Source organism: Penicillium cataractarum (assembly GCF_028827025.1).
Source record: "Penicillium cataractarum strain IBT 29864 chromosome Unknown utg000007l, whole genome shotgun sequence".
NCBI lineage: Eukaryota > Fungi > Ascomycota > Eurotiomycetes > Eurotiales > Aspergillaceae > Penicillium > Penicillium cataractarum.
This window is the reverse complement of record NW_026622743.1, coordinates 1,194,512-1,212,115: the sequence shown is the minus strand read 5'-3', so window position 1 is coordinate 1,212,115 and position 17,604 is coordinate 1,194,512. Positions and strand designations below refer to the sequence as shown.

General features: G+C 51.9%; 8 protein-coding genes across 8 annotated transcripts; 5 read left to right on the top strand and 3 right to left on the bottom strand.

Moving 5' to 3' along the window:
• Nucleotides 1-46: 46 nt before the first annotated feature.
• N7496_008082 (putative RecQ family helicase RecQ) lies at nucleotides 47-1,819 on the top strand (the record flags this gene model as incomplete). The annotated part of the gene is made up of 4 exons (XM_056701001.1): nucleotides 47-129; nucleotides 181-299; nucleotides 364-398; nucleotides 455-1,819. The coding sequence occupies 4 exons, from the start codon at nucleotides 47-49 to the stop codon at nucleotides 1,817-1,819; spliced, it is 1,602 nt and encodes a 533-aa protein (XP_056553064.1).
• Nucleotides 1,820-2,447: 628 nt separating this feature from the next.
• On the bottom strand, nucleotides 2,448-4,483 carry N7496_008081 (KH domain-containing protein; the record flags this gene model as incomplete). The annotated part of the gene is made up of 8 exons (XM_056701000.1): nucleotides 2,448-3,009; nucleotides 3,067-3,275; nucleotides 3,333-3,500; nucleotides 3,555-3,607; nucleotides 3,669-3,690; nucleotides 3,907-4,056; nucleotides 4,114-4,193; nucleotides 4,276-4,483. The coding sequence occupies 8 exons, from the start codon at nucleotides 4,481-4,483 to the stop codon at nucleotides 2,448-2,450; spliced, it is 1,452 nt and encodes a 483-aa protein (XP_056553063.1).
• An 837-nt stretch (nucleotides 4,484-5,320) lies between these two features.
• N7496_008080 (acetolactate synthase regulatory subunit) lies at nucleotides 5,321-6,369 on the top strand (the record flags this gene model as incomplete). Its single annotated transcript, XM_056700999.1, has 2 exons — nucleotides 5,321-6,111; nucleotides 6,176-6,369. The coding sequence occupies 2 exons, from the start codon at nucleotides 5,321-5,323 to the stop codon at nucleotides 6,351-6,353; spliced, it is 969 nt and encodes a 322-aa protein (XP_056553062.1). The 3' UTR covers nucleotides 6,354-6,369.
• Nucleotides 6,370-6,760: 391 nt separating this feature from the next.
• On the bottom strand, nucleotides 6,761-9,593 carry N7496_008079 (uncharacterized protein; the record flags this gene model as incomplete). Its single annotated transcript, XM_056700998.1, has 5 exons — nucleotides 6,761-7,099; nucleotides 7,171-7,349; nucleotides 7,404-7,721; nucleotides 7,805-8,749; nucleotides 8,801-9,593. The coding sequence occupies 5 exons, from the start codon at nucleotides 9,591-9,593 to the stop codon at nucleotides 6,761-6,763; spliced, it is 2,574 nt and encodes an 857-aa protein (XP_056553061.1).
• A 372-nt stretch (nucleotides 9,594-9,965) lies between these two features.
• argB (ornithine carbamoyltransferase) lies at nucleotides 9,966-11,108 on the top strand (the record flags this gene model as incomplete). The annotated part of the gene is made up of 1 exon (XM_056700997.1): nucleotides 9,966-11,108. One exon carries the CDS (start codon nucleotides 9,966-9,968, stop codon nucleotides 11,106-11,108), a length of 1,143 nt encoding a protein of 380 aa, XP_056553060.1.
• A 1,030-nt stretch (nucleotides 11,109-12,138) lies between these two features.
• On the top strand, nucleotides 12,139-13,480 carry N7496_008077 (uncharacterized protein; the record flags this gene model as incomplete). Its single annotated transcript, XM_056700996.1, has 2 exons — nucleotides 12,139-13,111; nucleotides 13,170-13,480. The coding sequence occupies 2 exons, from the start codon at nucleotides 12,139-12,141 to the stop codon at nucleotides 13,478-13,480; spliced, it is 1,284 nt and encodes a 427-aa protein (XP_056553059.1).
• Nucleotides 13,481-13,947: 467 nt separating this feature from the next.
• On the top strand, nucleotides 13,948-15,372 carry N7496_008076 (DUF3984 domain-containing protein; the record flags this gene model as incomplete). Its single annotated transcript, XM_056700995.1, has 2 exons — nucleotides 13,948-13,953; nucleotides 14,026-15,372. 2 exons carry the CDS (start codon nucleotides 13,948-13,950, stop codon nucleotides 15,370-15,372), a joined length of 1,353 nt encoding a protein of 450 aa, XP_056553058.1.
• A 1,127-nt stretch (nucleotides 15,373-16,499) lies between these two features.
• On the bottom strand, nucleotides 16,500-17,522 carry N7496_008075 (cut8/STS1 family protein; the record flags this gene model as incomplete). The annotated part of the gene is made up of 2 exons (XM_056700994.1): nucleotides 16,500-17,362; nucleotides 17,447-17,522. The coding sequence occupies 2 exons, from the start codon at nucleotides 17,520-17,522 to the stop codon at nucleotides 16,500-16,502; spliced, it is 939 nt and encodes a 312-aa protein (XP_056553057.1).
• Between the last annotated feature and the right edge of the window lie 82 nt (nucleotides 17,523-17,604).

The window sequence follows — 17,604 nt, the reverse complement described above, 5'->3', positions numbered from 1 at the left end:
CATATATGACAACTTTGAGGGAAATTTGTCTTTGACATGCTACCAAATGGCTAGTTCGGGAGGTCTGCAGCAGCGAAAGCCAGACCTGGAATTCTACCTGCATCGCGTCTTCCGCAAGACATCGTTCCGGTCGGTACAGTGATTTCCGAAAATCGCATTACTATACTGACTTGGTGCCAGTCCCTTGCAACGAGAAGTCATCGCTGCAGTTGTCGAAGGCCATGATGTGTTTCTGCAGGCGTCTACCTCGTTTGGCAAAAGTCTGTGTTTTCAACTCCCTGCCGTCATCAGCAATGGACGTAAGTCTTACATGAAGATTCAGGTTATACTCATACTTGCAACACCTCACTGACATCCTCCAAGTCACCATTGTCATTTGTCCTCTTCTTGCTTTGATGGTATGTTAAGCATGGTTAGATTCTGAGTGTGAGATACTAATCGAACTCCTCGGTAGACGGATCAAGTCAATGCTCTCCAGGCGATCGGCGTACCAGTCCAGACTATCAACTCCAGCACCCCTTTAGAGGAGCGGCGATTGATCATGGATGACATGCTTTCAGGGCATCCCCGTACACGCCTTCTTTATGTTACTCCAGAATTATGTCAAACAGATAGCTTCCGTCGCAACCTTTCCACTGTCCATCGGCAGGGCCAATTAACCCGCATCGCGATCGATGAAGCCCATTGTATTAGCGAATGGGGCCATGACTTCCGTCCAGCCTACCAGGAGTTGAGCTGGTTCAGAAAGGATTTGGATGACCCGCCCGTCCCTATCACGGCCCTCACAGCTACCGCTACTCCCCGGGTTCGCTCGGATATTATCACTATTCTGGGCCTGAACTTCGCCAAACTCAAGCTTTTCAACACCCCATCTGCACGTCCTAACATCCACTACGAAGTACGGTATCTTCAAAACTACGACGAAGATGATGATATCTCCCCGGAAGACCTCCGGGTGCAAGATCTACTGGCTTGGCTCAAGGCCATCAAACGCCGTCAAGAAGCTCGCATCGGCGCAGACACAGCACCGCAACGTCCTCCTATGTCCGGGATCGTCTACGTCGGACTTCGTGCAACCTCTGAAGAACTTGCCTGTAGATTAGACTCAGAAGAGATGATATCTGCCGTGGCCTACCACGCGGGTCTCACCTCGCAAGACCGAACTCGGATTCAGGCAATGTGGACTTCACCACAGCCACCTCCACAGAGTAGCGACGGAAAACCACCTCCAACCTTCTCAATAATTGTGGCCACAAACGCTTTCGGGATGGGCATCGACAATTCCCAGGTCCGTTTCGTAGTCCACTGGACCCCACCACGCAGTTTCGAGGGATTCGTGCAAGAATCAGGCCGAGCGGGTCGTGACGGCCGCGCCGCAGCTTCTCTCGTCTACTACAACACCCAAGAGCGAGATCGAATCGCCGATCGACTCATGCGCGACGCAGATAACGTGCGTAATCGTGGCGGGCCCAAGTCTCATGTTGCCGGATTACTCAAGAATCAAATGGCACGGCGCGAAAGCTACCAAAAGGTCGTCCGCTACTGCGAGACAGTTACTAAGTGTCGGCATGCATTGATCAAAGACCTCTTCGGGGACTATGAGTTGGAAGAGATGGGCTCTCAGCAGCCGCCGTCCGTCTATGGTGGTGCAAGGCCTGATCGGCTCGATCCATCTGCATCTCCTTGTGACTATGCTTGCGACTTTTGTAAGGAGGGTCCCTCTGGTTTGGCAAAGCGGAAGGGCAAGATGCAGGCTGCTGATGCTCTTTATGGTTTTATGATGGATCAAATAAATGATCTCCGTGAAGATTATGGTTAGTCTGGATACACGTTCACTGAAATGATGCCCTTTTCTTTTCTATTGCATGCGTACTCTTGTTCTTTTCCCCTGCTATCTCTTCTTACTTGCATTGTTTTGGTGTTTGGGTCCAGTGCTTTCACATGAACCAGGTGACTGCTCATACCAAATATAATCCCCTTTAGAGCATGTTTAGCTGGACCTCCCTAGTCTCCAAGAGTCGGCTCTCAAACTGCCAATGTACACCAAGAAGTCGATAATATCGGTGTTGTTTAGGCATATAACCAAGGTGAAGACGTGCAGAGGGAGGAAGCCACTGGATTAATTCTAGTAGGAACTGAACGCTGGCGAGGCGATACTATTACCGTCATCTTAATTATCGAAGACGAAGAGCACTAGAGAAATTAAAAACAAAAAAACACCTTTTTGAAAATAATCACGAAGACCAGTTCGACCTTAAGAAAAACTCGCAGGGAAAAATCGAGATCGCTGTATCCTTTTTACCCATTTTGAGCCCCGTCAACCAAGTTCATGTATGTTCCATGCTCCCTAATGACCATGAAGGCAAGATCAATCTGCCCACTTGCGCGGAAACTGTGTATTTACAGACCAGGTGGGGGTGGGACCTGAAGAATGATGTCAGTCAAATTTACGTCCGGGCGTAGGGGTCTAAAGACAGAGTCACATACCGCACCATAGCTACCTCCGCCTGGGGGTGGGGGAGGAGCATCAGAGCCCGGGGGGGGAGGGGGGGCGCTTCGCTGGCGGGAGGAGGGGGAGGGGGCGCCTGGCCCTCGGCTGCTTGTTGTTGCTGCTGCTGGGCAGCAGCGGCTTGCTGGTAGTATTGATAGTAGGCCACGTAGTTTTGGTATCCACCATAGGCGGCGTAAGGGTCGGCAGATCCATAGTACTGGGCATACGCGCTATAGTCGGCACTGGCGGCGGTCGAAGCAGCCTGATCGGTGGGGCTGGCGGAAGGACCGGGGGATTGCTGGTGATGTTGCTGGTGGCGATCGTTGTATCGATCCCTATAGCCATATCCACCTCTACCTCCACCACCGCCGTGGTAACGATCTCCGCCACCGCGGCCGTATCCACCGTAGTTGTGCTGTGGCGGGTTATCCTTGAAGTGCTGGTACTGTTCCCGGACGTTGGCCAAAAGGTCTTCACAGAGCTCCTTGGCAGCTTGAACATCATTGGGGTCGGGACCGCTGTTGAGAATGATTAGTATGAATGATTCCTGAGTCAGGGGGTTTCTTGAAACTTACGCGACGTGCAAGAACATCGGTTCGTCGCTTTCCCGGCCAGTGCTAGATTCGATGAATCCAGAACCGCGGCCCTTGATCTGGACACGGCAGCGAGTCTTATGCTGGATGTGCTTCACGTAGTTGCCGCCCTGACCAACAACCTGGGCACGCAGGTTGAATCCAGGAATCGGCTCGAGGTCGATGGGAATCCGCTCATCAGGCCATTTAGGCTGTATAAAGTCAGCAATGTTACATTTCCCTCCCAGCTCATCAGCAGGAAATCATACGCGACCGAATTCATCCCGCTCTACTTGCTGCTCAGGCTCCCTCCTACGGAACCGTCGCTCGTCGACCAGGTTGGGAAGTTCCTTCTTCATCAGATCGTCGATGATCTGTACAGCCTTCTCAAGACCTTCCTTGTTGGTGCTGGTCACATGAAGGTAGAGAGGTGGGTTCTGCGATAACAAGATCAGTAACTAGTTCAGTGCCATAGGGGAACGAGTACATACGGCAGCGGTCGCCATATTCTTGTCCGGGTAATAGTTTCCTCGGGTGGTGACATCTTAAAAACGAGTAAGTGGTAAGTCTCTTTATCCATATGAATACACGAGAAGAAGGCGTACCGGCGCCAGTTTCATCTTTGATCTAAAAGTCACGCAGCCGAGGTTAGCAGATGCCACAGAGGGGAGGTAAGATGCTATGCATTGCGTTGGTTTGAGTAAGCTTCATCCAACCACACACAAGAGATATGAGATCAAGAGAAGGGAGTAGAGAACGGGATAAACCCAAGCACAAACAACCATGTTCACCAAAAGTGGACAGAGGTCTGGAGAATCAGCCAACGACAACAGGAGTAATTACCATTTTTTGTGTAGAGCCCTTGGTGAGGGTATATCGGTTGCGCAAATCGTTGATCTCAATATCTTTGATGTAGTCTCCATCGGCGACGTAGATTTCGGTGTTGGGCTTGCCGTCTGTGTTCGAGTCTGGATGCGCTCCCGGGCTATCGGTCTGAAAAAAAGGTATTAGCTTTCGCCTGGATTCAAGTGATGGCTGCACATTACTTACCGAGCGAATTGGCGGAACATCAACATGCTGAATGCCCTTCTTTGCCTGCAACTGAGCATTGATCTTCGCTGCCGCGGCAGCTATTCAAACCAGAACAATAAGTGTTAGCTATGCAATATCCTGAATCTCCTCTCAAGAGACAAATCACAGCCCCCAACCTACCAGCTGCTGCGGCAGGATCAAGTGCAGCCTTTGCCGAACCGTCTCCGGCCGGACTGCGTGGCTCGCGACTCAAAGGACTGCGGGTGCGAGTCGACTCGGATTGTCTAGCGGATGGGGATCGGGAGCGGCGGTCGAATCGAGAGCGGCGAGGCTCAGGATCGGTCTGATCGAAGCGCGAGCGCTTGACTCGGCGATCGTCGTCGGCCATGGCGACAGAAGTATGTGAGGTGGAGGAGAAAGATGTAGACGAGCCGAAGGGTTGATTGGGTAAAAAGGCCAAAGGCGGGAAGGGGAAGTTTCCTAGGAGGTAGAAGAACCGGAGTCGAGGCGCGGCTAAGAGAGTGGGCCGAGACCGATACCAAGAAGCTTCACTGCCTACACCAGCTAAAGCGCTAGAATTGACAGTTCGGAAAGCTTACTGGAATGATATCTTTGACTATTCGTCTGTATGAATATCAATTGCATGGAAAATGCTACAGGTCACGTGTATATGCATGGCGCTAGTCCCAAAGTGGTAATTAATTCAATACTTCAATTACGGCAATCTTAGCACGGACATGGATGAAAGAATAAACGGTTAAATGTCAGTCGAGGTTCAGCTTTCTCTCTTTAATCTTTCAATGGAGCAGCTTTTTTAGATCTCTGTGTTGGCTTTGAAGGCCATTCGTCCTTGTACATTCACCATTGCACGAGGCCGTGGAGAACCGTGCTGTGTAGGCTCAGCCTTGCCACATAGTTTTTGGTAATTTGAGCTAATGAGCAAACACAGATAAATGTTGTTATCCTGATACTCTGTCTAACTACTTGATACCCATCCCTAGGCAATACTCGGGGACTTTTCTCAAGACCTTGATAGCTATTGATCTACCCGATGCATTTGCATAGTTGCTCGACACTATCGGCGGTCAGCTAGCGCTAGTCCCTATCCGGTTAGTACGCAGTGAGTCAGCTGCCCCGAGGTCGGAAGAGTAGCCCCAGTATCTGCGAAAAAGAATCCGGAGCATCTGGAGTGATTCATCGCACAACTCTCGGTGTTTCCTATACCATGGCTTTCAGGCGCCCATTGACGCTGTCCTCGGCGTCGGCGTCGCTGCTGTCGCAGTCGACAGCCGCTGCTCGCTCTCGTAGCGCTGCAGCTTCTCGTTTCAATGCTTTCCGCGCCTCCTCCAGCAGCTCGACCTCTGCTCTAGCCTACAAGGCATTGCACCGCCGCTCCCCTCTCCCCCTGCCGGTTTCCGACGCCTCTCCTCAGTGGGATGCTCCTACCGCCGTCTCTTCTATTCTGTACGAGACTCCCGTGCCTCCGAGCAACCCTCCGAAGCGCCACGTTCTGAACTGCCTGGTTCAGAACGAGCCCGGTGTGCTGTCCCGTGTGTCCGGTATTCTGGCCGCCCGTGGCTTCAACATTGACAGTTTGGTCGTCTGCAAGACCGAGGTCGATGATCTGTCCCGCATGACCATCGTGCTCCAGGGCCAGGACGGTGTTGTTGAGCAGGCTCGCCGCCAGCTCGACGACCTTGTCCCCGTCTGGGCCGTTCTGGACTACACCGACTCTGCTCTGGTCCAGCGCGAGCTCCTCCTCGCCAAGGTCTCCATCCTCGGCCCCGAGTTCTTCGAGGAGCTCCTCCAGCACCACCGCGAGATCACCACTCCCGCTGAGTCTTTGAAGGAGGGCCAGGGCCACGGCTTCCAGGAGGTTGAATACCACCCCCGTAACCTGCCTCCCAGCCAGGCTCTGCGTCACAAGCACGAGCATCTGGATGCTATCACCCGCCTGGCCCACCAATTCGGTGGTAAGGTTCTGGATATCAGCAACAACAACTGCATTGTTGAGGTGTACGTCCCCTAGCCTCCCTCTCCCGATGTGTCATACTTTTGTACTAACTTGACCTCTCCACAGCTCCGCCAAGCCCAGCCGTATCGACTCCTTCCTCAAGCTGATCGGTCCCTTCGGTATCCTCGAGTCCACCCGTACCGGTCTCATGGCTCTGCCCCGTTCCCCTCTGTCCGAGCACACCGAGGAGATCGAGAAGGATGCCGCCGACGTTGTCGATGCCAGCACCCTGCCCCCCGGCTAAGCGCATTTCCAAGCCTCGAAGTCAAAAATATACATACCCAATACGATTTTGGTTTCTTTGCTGCGCTATCTTTCAATCTATGTGTGCCAATTTCAATTCAGTCTCTGTCTAATTCCAAGGTTGATGCTACTCCGGGCCTCGTTTGTAAAATGTCACAATCATTTGTCTTTCCGGTTTCATTCAATTTCCCACATTCAAGGCATGCTCGAGCGTAAAGACTAAGTGTATAAAATTATGTAATTTCGTACTCGATGTCAACAACCCTTGCTTGACACATGAACGTGTACTTCATTAGGTATCATAAAAGGAATCACGGCCTAAACGGCAGCAAGATTTTCCAGGAAACTAAACAAATGCATCAACCGTTTCCGATGCAGAGACGTCCACCCAAAAGCAACCCAAATCCATCAAATCCTTACCTTCGCCACAATCCCATTCCCATGATAAAGAACGATATCAGTATAATTCTTAACCCGCACCCCAACCTTAGCAACGGCATCCAACACCAACTCTTGCCCCAGAGCCTTACGCAAGGTGTCATAACCTACCCCGCCTAGGACTAGTTCAACAGGTAACCGAGGCGAATGGGAAATACCGGGAGGAATATCGAACGGTTTATAGTAGTTGATGTGGCCCAATGGTTCGTCTTCATGATATGACGTCGCGTCTATTGAGGTGACGGTGATGCTGGTCTCGGCTGTGGGGGAGAATACGGTGAACTCAACTGTAGAGGACCAAAGGTGGAGCTAAGGAAGATTTATGTTAGTACTGGATTTGCGGGCATGCAGGTTTCGTTAAGAGGCAGAAAGGAACATACTGTTGCGTCTTGTATGAAATGGGGAGGTTTATCATCTTCGTCGTCATCCCCTGGTGCTCGAGGTATTGACACATGTGGGACAGGAACATTGAATGACAAGACTGAAAGAGCTTTGCCAAGGTCCGGAAGTGTAGGGAACGTCCCTTCATGCGTCTTAATCGTCACAGTTGTGTTAGTTCCTGCAAATCAGTGAGCCATCAATTCTGTCATCTGAATCCATCTGGAATGCCTACCTGAGATATACGATGAAACAAACTTCCGCCCAGCTTCTACTCCAGCCTGACCTCCGTTGCTAAATGGATCCCAAGACATCTGAATCGAGACGTTGGTGTTGTTCCCAGGGACTACTGATAAATTGCGGGCGAAAACATGGCCGATAGCCGTCGCGTTGAATAGCAACTCAACATCAAAGAAGGGAATAGTCGCAGAGTAGTTGGTTGGGTTTGTAAAGTTCATTAGAACAGATACGTCCAAAGAAGTTTCAGTAGTGTCGCCCAACTGCATAGATACGATGGTGGGATTGAGGTTGCCAATCGAGTTTCCAGTCGGAACTATGAGGATGTCAATCAACTGAACACAAAATACGCTGCGTGTATTTATACTAATCTAGTTCATGAAGAATACGAAAACATACTGTTGACGGGCACGTTCCCTTCTCCCGGAATCCCGTGCACGGCGAAGCGACCCAGCCCCGTCTCGACCTTCGCATCTACGGTGGCAGCAACATGCAAGATGACTCCCTTGTCGCCGAAAAGCATCTCTTGGACAACCTGCGCCAGAACATCGCTGTCCGTTACTTGTAATGGGGCATCCTTGATGGGGAACTCCACAAGCAGCGCCGAGGAGCCATCCTCAAGCTCCACCCTCGTCGAGTTGGCGTCTTGCCATTTGTCGATGTTCAAGACACCTAGTTCCTTCCCAGTATAGTACACGTTCGTAAGAGCTCGAACGCTTGGGACCTCGACTTGAACGTTCATCTGATCCGGCAAGCTAATAAGCACCTTCACCAGGGCAGATACTGTAGGCTGGGAGTCCGGAGATCCTGGTTCCGCAAATGGATTAGGAAGGGAGAAATGCGTGTCTGTCATGGTAAAGTTCTTCATGAGGTCATCCAGAGGACTTCCTGCAAATGGCAGTGGCACAGTAACACTGCGTAGCAGATCGGCAATCCACGCTGGGGTTTCAGTCGATGGTGAGTCTGCACCACGGACATAAATGGTGGACTGAATACCCTGGACATAATTCGAAACCAAAAAGTCCAATGGTGAGCCATTGCCTCCCGGACAGGTGGTGGTTAATTCGTCAGGCAGTTGATTGATAAGGCCTTGAGCGCTGATAATGGTCGGTGCGTCTGGGCGCACTTGAACCTCGGCTGTTTTGGCATCGGCAACCAGGATATAAGGATCACCGGGTGAGCAGTTTGGTACAAACACTGCGAATTCGAGTGCTGGAATTGTAAGGGCAACGGGAGAATCAATGCCCGCGGACACTTGAACGTCCACAGCCAAAGCTCCGTGTGCAGCGTCATGCACGTTAAGCTTGGTGATGTCAATCTTGGGAAGAGCAGGGAAATTATTTTCTTTTTGACAGTCAGTATCAACCCGAATACATCAGTTCATGAGATTTTTACCTTCAAATGTGACGGTATCCGTCAATGTCTGAGTACCAAGGGCTAGGATGCCTGATTTCAAATGCAGGGTTGCCTTGCCTCGCACACTCAGGCGTGCTAACCTTCCTTCTATCCAATCTCTAGCAATTGAATGCAGACCCTTGATGTCTCCCGCGGTCAAGTTGGTCAGAAAATCAACATGGGTTTGATGCCCATTGCGAATGTTGACTTTAATAGATGGCAAATGCGCATTTCCCACCAGGATATTTCCATACTCCGGTAGATACACCTCGACGTCTGATTCTCCCGTCTCAACCTCTCGGGCTATCCAGGTCATGAAGCGCCCAAAGTCACGCATCGACTTGGTCTTCACACGACGGGCATCCATGACGAAGTCGCCTTGTACTCGAGCTCGCACGCCATCTTCCGTCGTGGAATCGATCGAAAGTGAGATTGGTTTGAATACTGCTGCTTCTTGAGCATATTCTTTGACTATTGCCGGTGCAGCAAAGGCAAAGACCAGGATCCCCAAGACAGTGGTGGTTAGCACCACGAGGGATATCACAGTTGGCCACCTCACTCGGCTCTGTTTCTTGGGGGTATCATGATCGGCCAACTCCGACTCGGATAATCTTCGTTCAGTTCCATATGTAGTAATGTCGTCGTTGCGACGATGAAGTAACGGTGTTGATTCAGATGATAGTTCAAATGATCGGCGAGGCTGGTCGGGACGAGTGGCGGTACCCAAGGACGGGCCAGGAGAAGAGGACCTGGCTTGCTCGTCCAGCAGCGGCCGGCTCTCCTCATCAGCCATCACGGCCAGATACTCTATAAGCAATGAATGACAGTGACAGATGTCTCTCTCTCTATCCCAAGGGAATGTCGAAGGGAGGGGGAAGAGGGAAGAAGGAAGGGCGATGACGAAGACGATAAGCTCACGATAACGGAAGTGTGGAGAGATCGGAGTAGACACCTAACTTTTCAGGTATCCAGGCGCCAAGGCCAAGAATGCCCTCTCCGGACAACTTTTGAGTTGAGTCATTGCGCTTTCCACTATCTTTGCGCTCCGATCCCCGGCCCTTCCCTGTCTTTTCCCTCGTTCCCTCTTCCCATTGCACGCTACACCACACCATCCCCCCTTCCCTCCCAACTTCCTCCCTCCAATCTCCAAAACCCACAGCCCACCATGGCTAGCGGTCTTAAAGCTGCCACCCGTTATGGCGCCCAAAGTGTAATTCAATTGGCCGGCTCCACCTCTTCCCTGAGTCGAACACTCCAGGCTAATGGACTCCGACGATTTGCCCACCAGACACAAACCACTCCTCCTACCTCTCCCTTCGCTCCCCGCCACCTTCTCTCCATTGCAGACTTGACGCCCGCGGAATTCGCAACTCTGGTGCGCAATGCCGCCTCGCACAAGCGGACCATCAAGTCCGGAGCTATCCCGCAAAGCCTCCTGGGATCCATGTCCGGAAAGACCGTCGCCATGATGTTCAACAAGCGGAGTACCCGTACCCGTGTTTCTACAGAGGCCGCTACCGTTCAAATGGGCGGCCACCCCATGTTCCTGGGCAAGGACGACATTCAGCTCGGCGTGAATGAGTCAGTATACGATACCTCCGTCGTCATCTCTTCCATGGTTTCTTGCATTGTTGCGCGAGTTTCCAAGCACTCTGATGTGGCCGACCTGGCCAAGCATTCCACCGTCCCCGTGATCAATGCCTTGTGCGATTCGTTCCACCCCCTGCAGATCATCGCCGACTTCCTCACTATCTACGAGACCTTCACACCCAAGGCCCACGGCCTCTCCAGTCTTGGTCTGGAGGGTCTGAAGATTGCCTGGGTTGGCGATGCCAACAACGTCCTCTTCGATCTGGCCATTGGTGCTACCAAGATGGGTGTCGACATCGCCGTCGCTACGCCCAAGGGCTACGAAATCCCCGCCGAGATGCTTGAGATTATCCAGCGTGCCGGCGAGGGTGTCCCCACTCCTGGCAAGCTCACCCAGACCAATATCCCCGAGGAGGCCGTCAAGGATGCCGATATTCTCGTGACCGACACCTGGGTGTCCATGGGCCAGGAGGAAGAGGCCAAGAAGCGCATGGCGGCCTTTGAGGGCTTCCAGATCACGAATGAGATGGCCAAGCGTGGTGGTGCCAAGGAGGGCTGGAAGTTCATGCACTGCCTTCCCCGACACCCCGAGGAGGTCCACGACGAGGTTTTCTACAGCCCGCGCTCCCTGGTGTTCCCCGAGGCTGAGAACCGCCTGTGGGCAGCTATCTCTGCTCTAGAGGGCTTTGTTGTGAACAAGGGCAAGATTGTGGAGTAAAAACAAAAGTCGTTATACCGTTATACCAGGAGTTGTTGCTTGACCCAGTCTGAAGTTTGAACAGATTACGAGCCTGGCGTATCCGGGGATAAATAAAGTTTTCGGGATTGTAATTAAATCAGAAAAAAAATTTTCCAATCTACATGATCATAACGCAAGCATCAATCATTTGACCCGATAAACGTATCATAAAAGTTTCCCTGTCGGAAAATGGGATCACATAGTGTAGGAAGCATGGAGCTGTCTAACCGCCAATGAGAGGCAAGATGATTAGTTTAAGGTTCGGCTGACTCGGCACGCCAGCAATCGTTCACCTGACCTGAATCGGCTTTCCGGCCAGTTGCTGACTAAGGTGACCCCATCCGACAGCAGTGGGTCCTTCGGATGCTGGACGCCACCAAAATGGCGGGGGCTTCCGATTCCCTCATGGTGCTGCAAGGTTATGTTGTGCAGTGCTGACAGAACTACAGGGGAGGATGTTGTTAGAAATGGTACATTAGAGAAGTTTTGATAGGATTTGATGAGGATATTATCATATTTCTTAGCATTTCGTATAATAGGTATAACTTGAGATTGTCGTACTCTACTGGCTCGGACGCAATATATATCCCCTATCTACTACGGCTGCACCTATCGATCGTACTTGATGCCTCCGACAAAGTCTAGATCTAAACGTATGTATACTAGTAGCTTCCTAACGACTTAATTATCCGTTTGATCGTCCGGGATATCCGCAGACGTTTACAGTAGTCTACACTCGGGAGAACTAGACGGGCGATTACCCCACGTCCAACTCCACGCTCCGAAAAGCCACCTCCAGCTTGGACTTGATCGGATCGGTAATCCTCCAGGCGGGGAGATGCCGATATCCCGCTAAACAGGCTTGATATATATAGCCTTGCGCGAGGGACATTATCAACCCCTCTTCACACACTGTACATTTGCATTTGCATTTTGCATTCTCTTTTACCAGTCTCCTATCCGGCCAATTCATCCAGTTTCTCTCGCCCCTCCATCTACCCCGCTAAAAATGGGCTTCGAGGACAAGCGCATCGCCATCGTTGGCGGCGGCCTCGGTGGCATGTCATTCCTAAATGCCGCCTTATATGCCGGTCTAAAGAATATCCAGCTCTACGAGCAGGCACCACAATTCGCCGAAGTCGGTGCCGGCGTGAACATCACCTCCAATGCCAACCGAATTCTGGATGCCTTCGGGCTCCAGGAGAGCATGACGCGGAAGTCGTCGCGCAAGTTGCCCTGCTATATGGAGTACCACAATTATAAAGATGGAGAGTACCTGGGTCACATTGAAGAGTTCTCGCAACCGCCTGCCCGCTTGTTGCACCGTGCGCACTTGTTGGATTCGCTAAAGGAGCGCGTGCCCGAGTCTTGCTTGAATCTTGGAAAGCATCTTGCGTCGATTGAGCGGAACACGGATGCTGGTGCCGCACCATACACTCTTAAGTTCCAGGACGGCAGCACGGCTGATGCGGATATCGTGATTGGGTGTGATGGTATCAAGTCTAATGTGCGTCGGGACATGGGACTGGCCGACTCACCGAACTACTCTGGCCAGGTGGTGTACCGTGGCTTTGTCGACTACAAGGACCTCCCCGAGGAGACGGCAAAGTTGCTCAGGAAGACTGTCAACTTCCGTGGTCCCCAGCGCCACGTCTTGATTCTGCCTATTGGCAACCAGGAGACCGGCACCGATCGCGCGGCCATTATCGGATTCATGTCTGAGACGCTCGACTCCTGGGACTCAGAGAGCTGGATGTCGCGCTCTGAGATCTCTAGCTTGCACGAGCATGTGCGTGACTGGTGTCCGCAGGTGCAGGATATTATCGAGGGTCTGCGCAAGAGTTCGCCCGATGGTCGTATGCTGAAGCAGGCGCTGTATGTCCGTGATCCGCTGGATAAGTGGTACGAGATGAAGGATGGTCAGAAGGATTCGGGTATCATTTTGTTGGGTGACTCTGCCCACTCGACCCTTCCTCACCAAGGTAAGTCTTTACTTCCCCTCGACATGGACTTGTTTCATTGCTAACGCCAATTCCACAGGCCAAGGAACTTGCATGGCCATTGAATCAGGAATCGCCCTTGCGACTATCCTCCGTCACTGGAAGAACGATGATCTGCAGTCCGCATTCCAGTTCTATCAGAACCTGCGCAAGCCCCGGACAGACCGGGTTACACAGACCAGCTTCGAAGCTGGCAAGCTGGCTAGCTCTGATTCTCCGGATGAAATGACTAACAACTTCAATCCCGAGGCACTGTCTGAGCGAATGAAGTGGATTATGGAGTATAACGTTCTCGAAGACTTGCGGGTCAAGGGGGCTGATGTTTTGGATTTCCATGACTCTCGGCTGTAGTTCAGCGCGAGGAGTGTGCACATATTGTATATACTTTGGACGTTTTGGTGTACAGATGATTTGTTGATGAATAGACATGATATATTAAAATTCAAATTTTCCATATTTAGATCATTTTTTCTTTTAATCGTGGTGTGGTGTACTTCCTCGGTCATGCCACCCGTCCAGCTCGAAGTATATAGATGGAGACATTGGACGATTGATCTGACCAACCACCACACATACCACAATCTGATTTATGATTACCTTTGCAAAATCATTCTTGTATAGATTAACTTGAACATATAATTGAAAATAATATCCAGCTAATAGTGGAAGTAAGATATGACGACAAGTCGATTAATCAACCGACTCAAAGCCGAAGTGCACGGCCACTTTCACATGCCACACGTGCAGTGACTCCGCATTTCCACGGTTGTCAACCACCTTTGCTTTCTCAATCCTCCTGGAGCTTATCAAAATCCATCATGGACGTGAGTATCACCAATTAACAATACCCTACCTATACAACAAATTTCCAATCCAACCTCTAACACTGCTGCCAGTTCACCAACTCGGGCGGGTTCCCCTCTCGCCGCTCCTACCCCAACCTAAATCACGTCTCGCTTGCTCCACTTACACCCCGGTTCCCCATCGACGACGACATCGAGCCCGAAGACTACTTCAACACCCGCCACGGCACCACCGATCGTGATGCCCACGACCACACAGCCAGCGGTAGCAGAACACCACCACGAACCTCCTATCTCTCCAGCGTCTCCGTACCCAGCACACCGCCCATACTCTCGCACTCACGCAGCTCATCGCGCACCCGCCATGCCCGAAGCAAAAGCTCAACCCGAGCCGGCCTACTAAGCGATACGAATCTACACAGTAAAGAAGTCACCCTGGCACTACACCACCACCAAGCCTCGCACAAGAAACAGACTGTTTCCACACACGCACGGCGCCAATTCGGCGATGCATCCTCCAAGTCCGACGCGGAATGGATGCTTCGCGCAGGTATAGCGCTTGCCTCATCCACCCGCGAGGAAAAAGGTCAAAGCTGGCTCTCCAAGCGCGAGAGCTCAACTAGTCTCGTCGACATGTCCCTCGACGACGCCACGACTCCACACCCCCAACGCCACCACCACCGTACTAAATCGGGCGCCTCGTCACGCAAGTCTCGCTCGGGAACTTCCACGCCGGCGGCGTATTCCCGCCGTAGCTCGCGCTCGCGTGGTGGTAGTCGACGGGGTAGTCGGGCCGGGTTGACGATGACGACTATCCCGCCGCTTTCATCTGCGTCGTCCACGGGGGCGGGAGGGAAAGCCCCCAGTCCTGGAGTCGGTACTATGAGTCCCGTATCCCGGGGTCGGGGGTCGGGATTGGTACCTGATTTCGTGGACGAGCGTATCCGTGCGGAAATGGCGTCGTTGCAGCGGGAGCGCGGGTTCTCGGATGATGAATCTGAGTTCTGGGATGGCGAGGACGATAGTGATTCTGAGTATGATTCGTTCTCGGATGATACCCCAGATGAATTCGATGAGGCGGATTTGCAGCGGCTCACGCGTGAACGTGGGTTTGGACTTGGTAGCTGGATTGATCGGTTGGTTGAGTGGACGTTGTTTGGGGTAGAGGAGTGGCCGGCTCCTGCTCCTGCTTCTGCTACGAGGATTGGGACGGCTGCGACGTCGACGATTGTCACGTTTGAGGAGGGTCCGCATGTCCGATCCGAAGTGGAGGAGCGGGCTCATGATACGTTGTCGCTGGCATCTGCTGAAGATGATGACGCGGATGCCCTCTCTCATACGGATGGAGAGTCCGTGGGGAGCGTCGAGAAGCCTGGTACTCAAGGTGGATGGGAAGATGCGGGTTGGTTATTCCGGGTCATGAAGCGTGCTTTGATTTGACCTGCCCTGGGGGAAAGATATTGAATCGCTACTTTTGTATATAATATTGTTGCTCTAATCGCCGTCAAACAAACGACGTGAACGGGATATGGCGTTTTGGTCTCAGTTAAATGATCGCAAGTCTCTGAACTACTACAAATCTTTAAACTAGCGTGCAAGCAGTTGAATTTGAGTCTTTTTATTTCAAATAAATTTCATTGAGCTAGCTAGCTTGCAACCGTCTCTGCTGAATTCCCCTTCATGGCATGTAGGGAGATCCCAAGTCTACCCTGACAAGTGACATGCCTCAAGGCTTCTGAGTAGAACTTCCGCCCGAGAATTTGGATCAGCCGCTAGGGAAATGTGTAGCCAGAGTGCGTGATCAGTTGTGACTGTACCAGATGCCAGTCGTAACCACAGGGGTTTCAGGATCCATGCTGACGTAGACGAAGCTGAAGGTGACGACCAGGGCAGAGCGGATAGGACAGTGGAAGGGATATACATGACTCCAGATAGCGCTACACAAGGCAAAAAGGCAAACATGAAAGCAGGCCACCCGAGATTTGAATATGATAAACAAAAGAAACTGGAAATAAATAGAAAGCGAGGGAAGGAAGAAAGCCACAAGTGGAAATTCGGAATACGAAGGAAAAAAAGCATAGAGAAGGAAACAACAAAGCCCCAATGAGGCAAGGGTGGATTGAGGAGTGTGTTTGGTTCATTCGGGAGGGTATAATTCAAGGTCAAGCTTGATCAAGCTTGACATAGCACGTTTTGTCTTCCTCCCGAATACCCCCAAACAGAAAAGAAAAGGGGGAAAAGAAAAGGAAACAAAATTGTCAGGTTATTCGCCTTTGCATAATATAAACGCCATTCTGAGACCTGATGATTTCTCTAAAGGTCATGCAATAGGGGGGTCGTGATCGTGGCATACGTCGAACATGGTCCGGTCGGGGTGTCTGTTTGGGATCGTCGGAGGAAGCTCACAACGGAGTCAAGGGGGTCGATGCAGCAGATAGAGGATGCGAGGTGAGTGCATATGGTTGTTATGCGAGATGGTGTTTAAGTGGTCGTCAAATATTGAGGTTATTGGAAGATATGGGCGCCGAGTCGTTCGGCGATGAGTCACGGGAACAACTCCCTCTTGCTCACCAGGGTCCAACCTTGACAGGTGTGCCTAGGCCATACGTGCCAGACAGAAGCTGGTCTCGAATGGAGCCCATTTCGTTGTTGCCAGCGCCGTGGGACGGCGAGTCAGGTCCGTTCATCCAGCCCAGGCTCTGCCCGAGTTCGTTGACTGCCGCCTGCATCTTGCCCCCAGAGTTCTGGTTGTGCTTTGCCAACTTTTGGTCCCAGCCACCGTACTGCAGCTGAATACCTCCACCTCGCTTTGCTGCTTCCCGAATCACCAGGATCCAGGCTTTGCAAATCTCATCATAGGCCGAATCCCGCTCGATATTGTTCTGTGGCGTGCTCCAGCGGGGCAGGGCGTGGATGATATCCGTAGCCCCGTCCAGGTAGCTCAAAGAAATCGATGGCTGTGATTCGTTTGGAGGAAGGAAGTTAGGCGTGAAATCGCTCAGAGCTTCCAGGAGGTTCGTAAGCGGCTGTCGTACTCGATTATAGGCGTAGTCGGATTCGGTGTTGCCACCCAGGGGGAATGAGGACTGAAGGGCGGCTTGATAGTTTCGCAGCACCTGCAGGGTAGAAGAGACACTTGGCCGGGGAGACGTTTGGGCAACCTCGTCGGCAAGTTGAGGGTGGCGTTCGCACATGGTCCGGAGCACTGTGCGTAAGGCATCGGTATCGAGGGTCTCTAGGAGACGAGGTAGGGAAAGAGGTCTGCCGGAGACATTCGGCCGGGAACGTTTGATATTTCGGAAAGATGGGAGCTGGCGAGGAGTAAAGGCTGGCGAGTTGGTGGGAGAGGCGGACATGCGTCCATCATGATCGTTGCCATCTTCGTCGGCTTTCCGCTTTCGGCTGGTGTAGGACGACGAAGGTGTAGACACTAAGATTTCGGTCAGCATAGAATTTTTCAAAGGGCAGCCTTGAAACATAGAAGTCAAGACGAGCTTTCCAGGAGTAGACGTACTTATACGGGAGGGAGAGAATCGAGGGTTCTCGTAGAAATGAGGAGGGACAGGAGGCGTGGCCACCAGACTGTTCATGATGACAGCCGGATGGCGATAGAAATGACCTGAACTAGCAGATCTAGGAATAATCGAAATGAGTGAGAACCCAAAGGAGAGA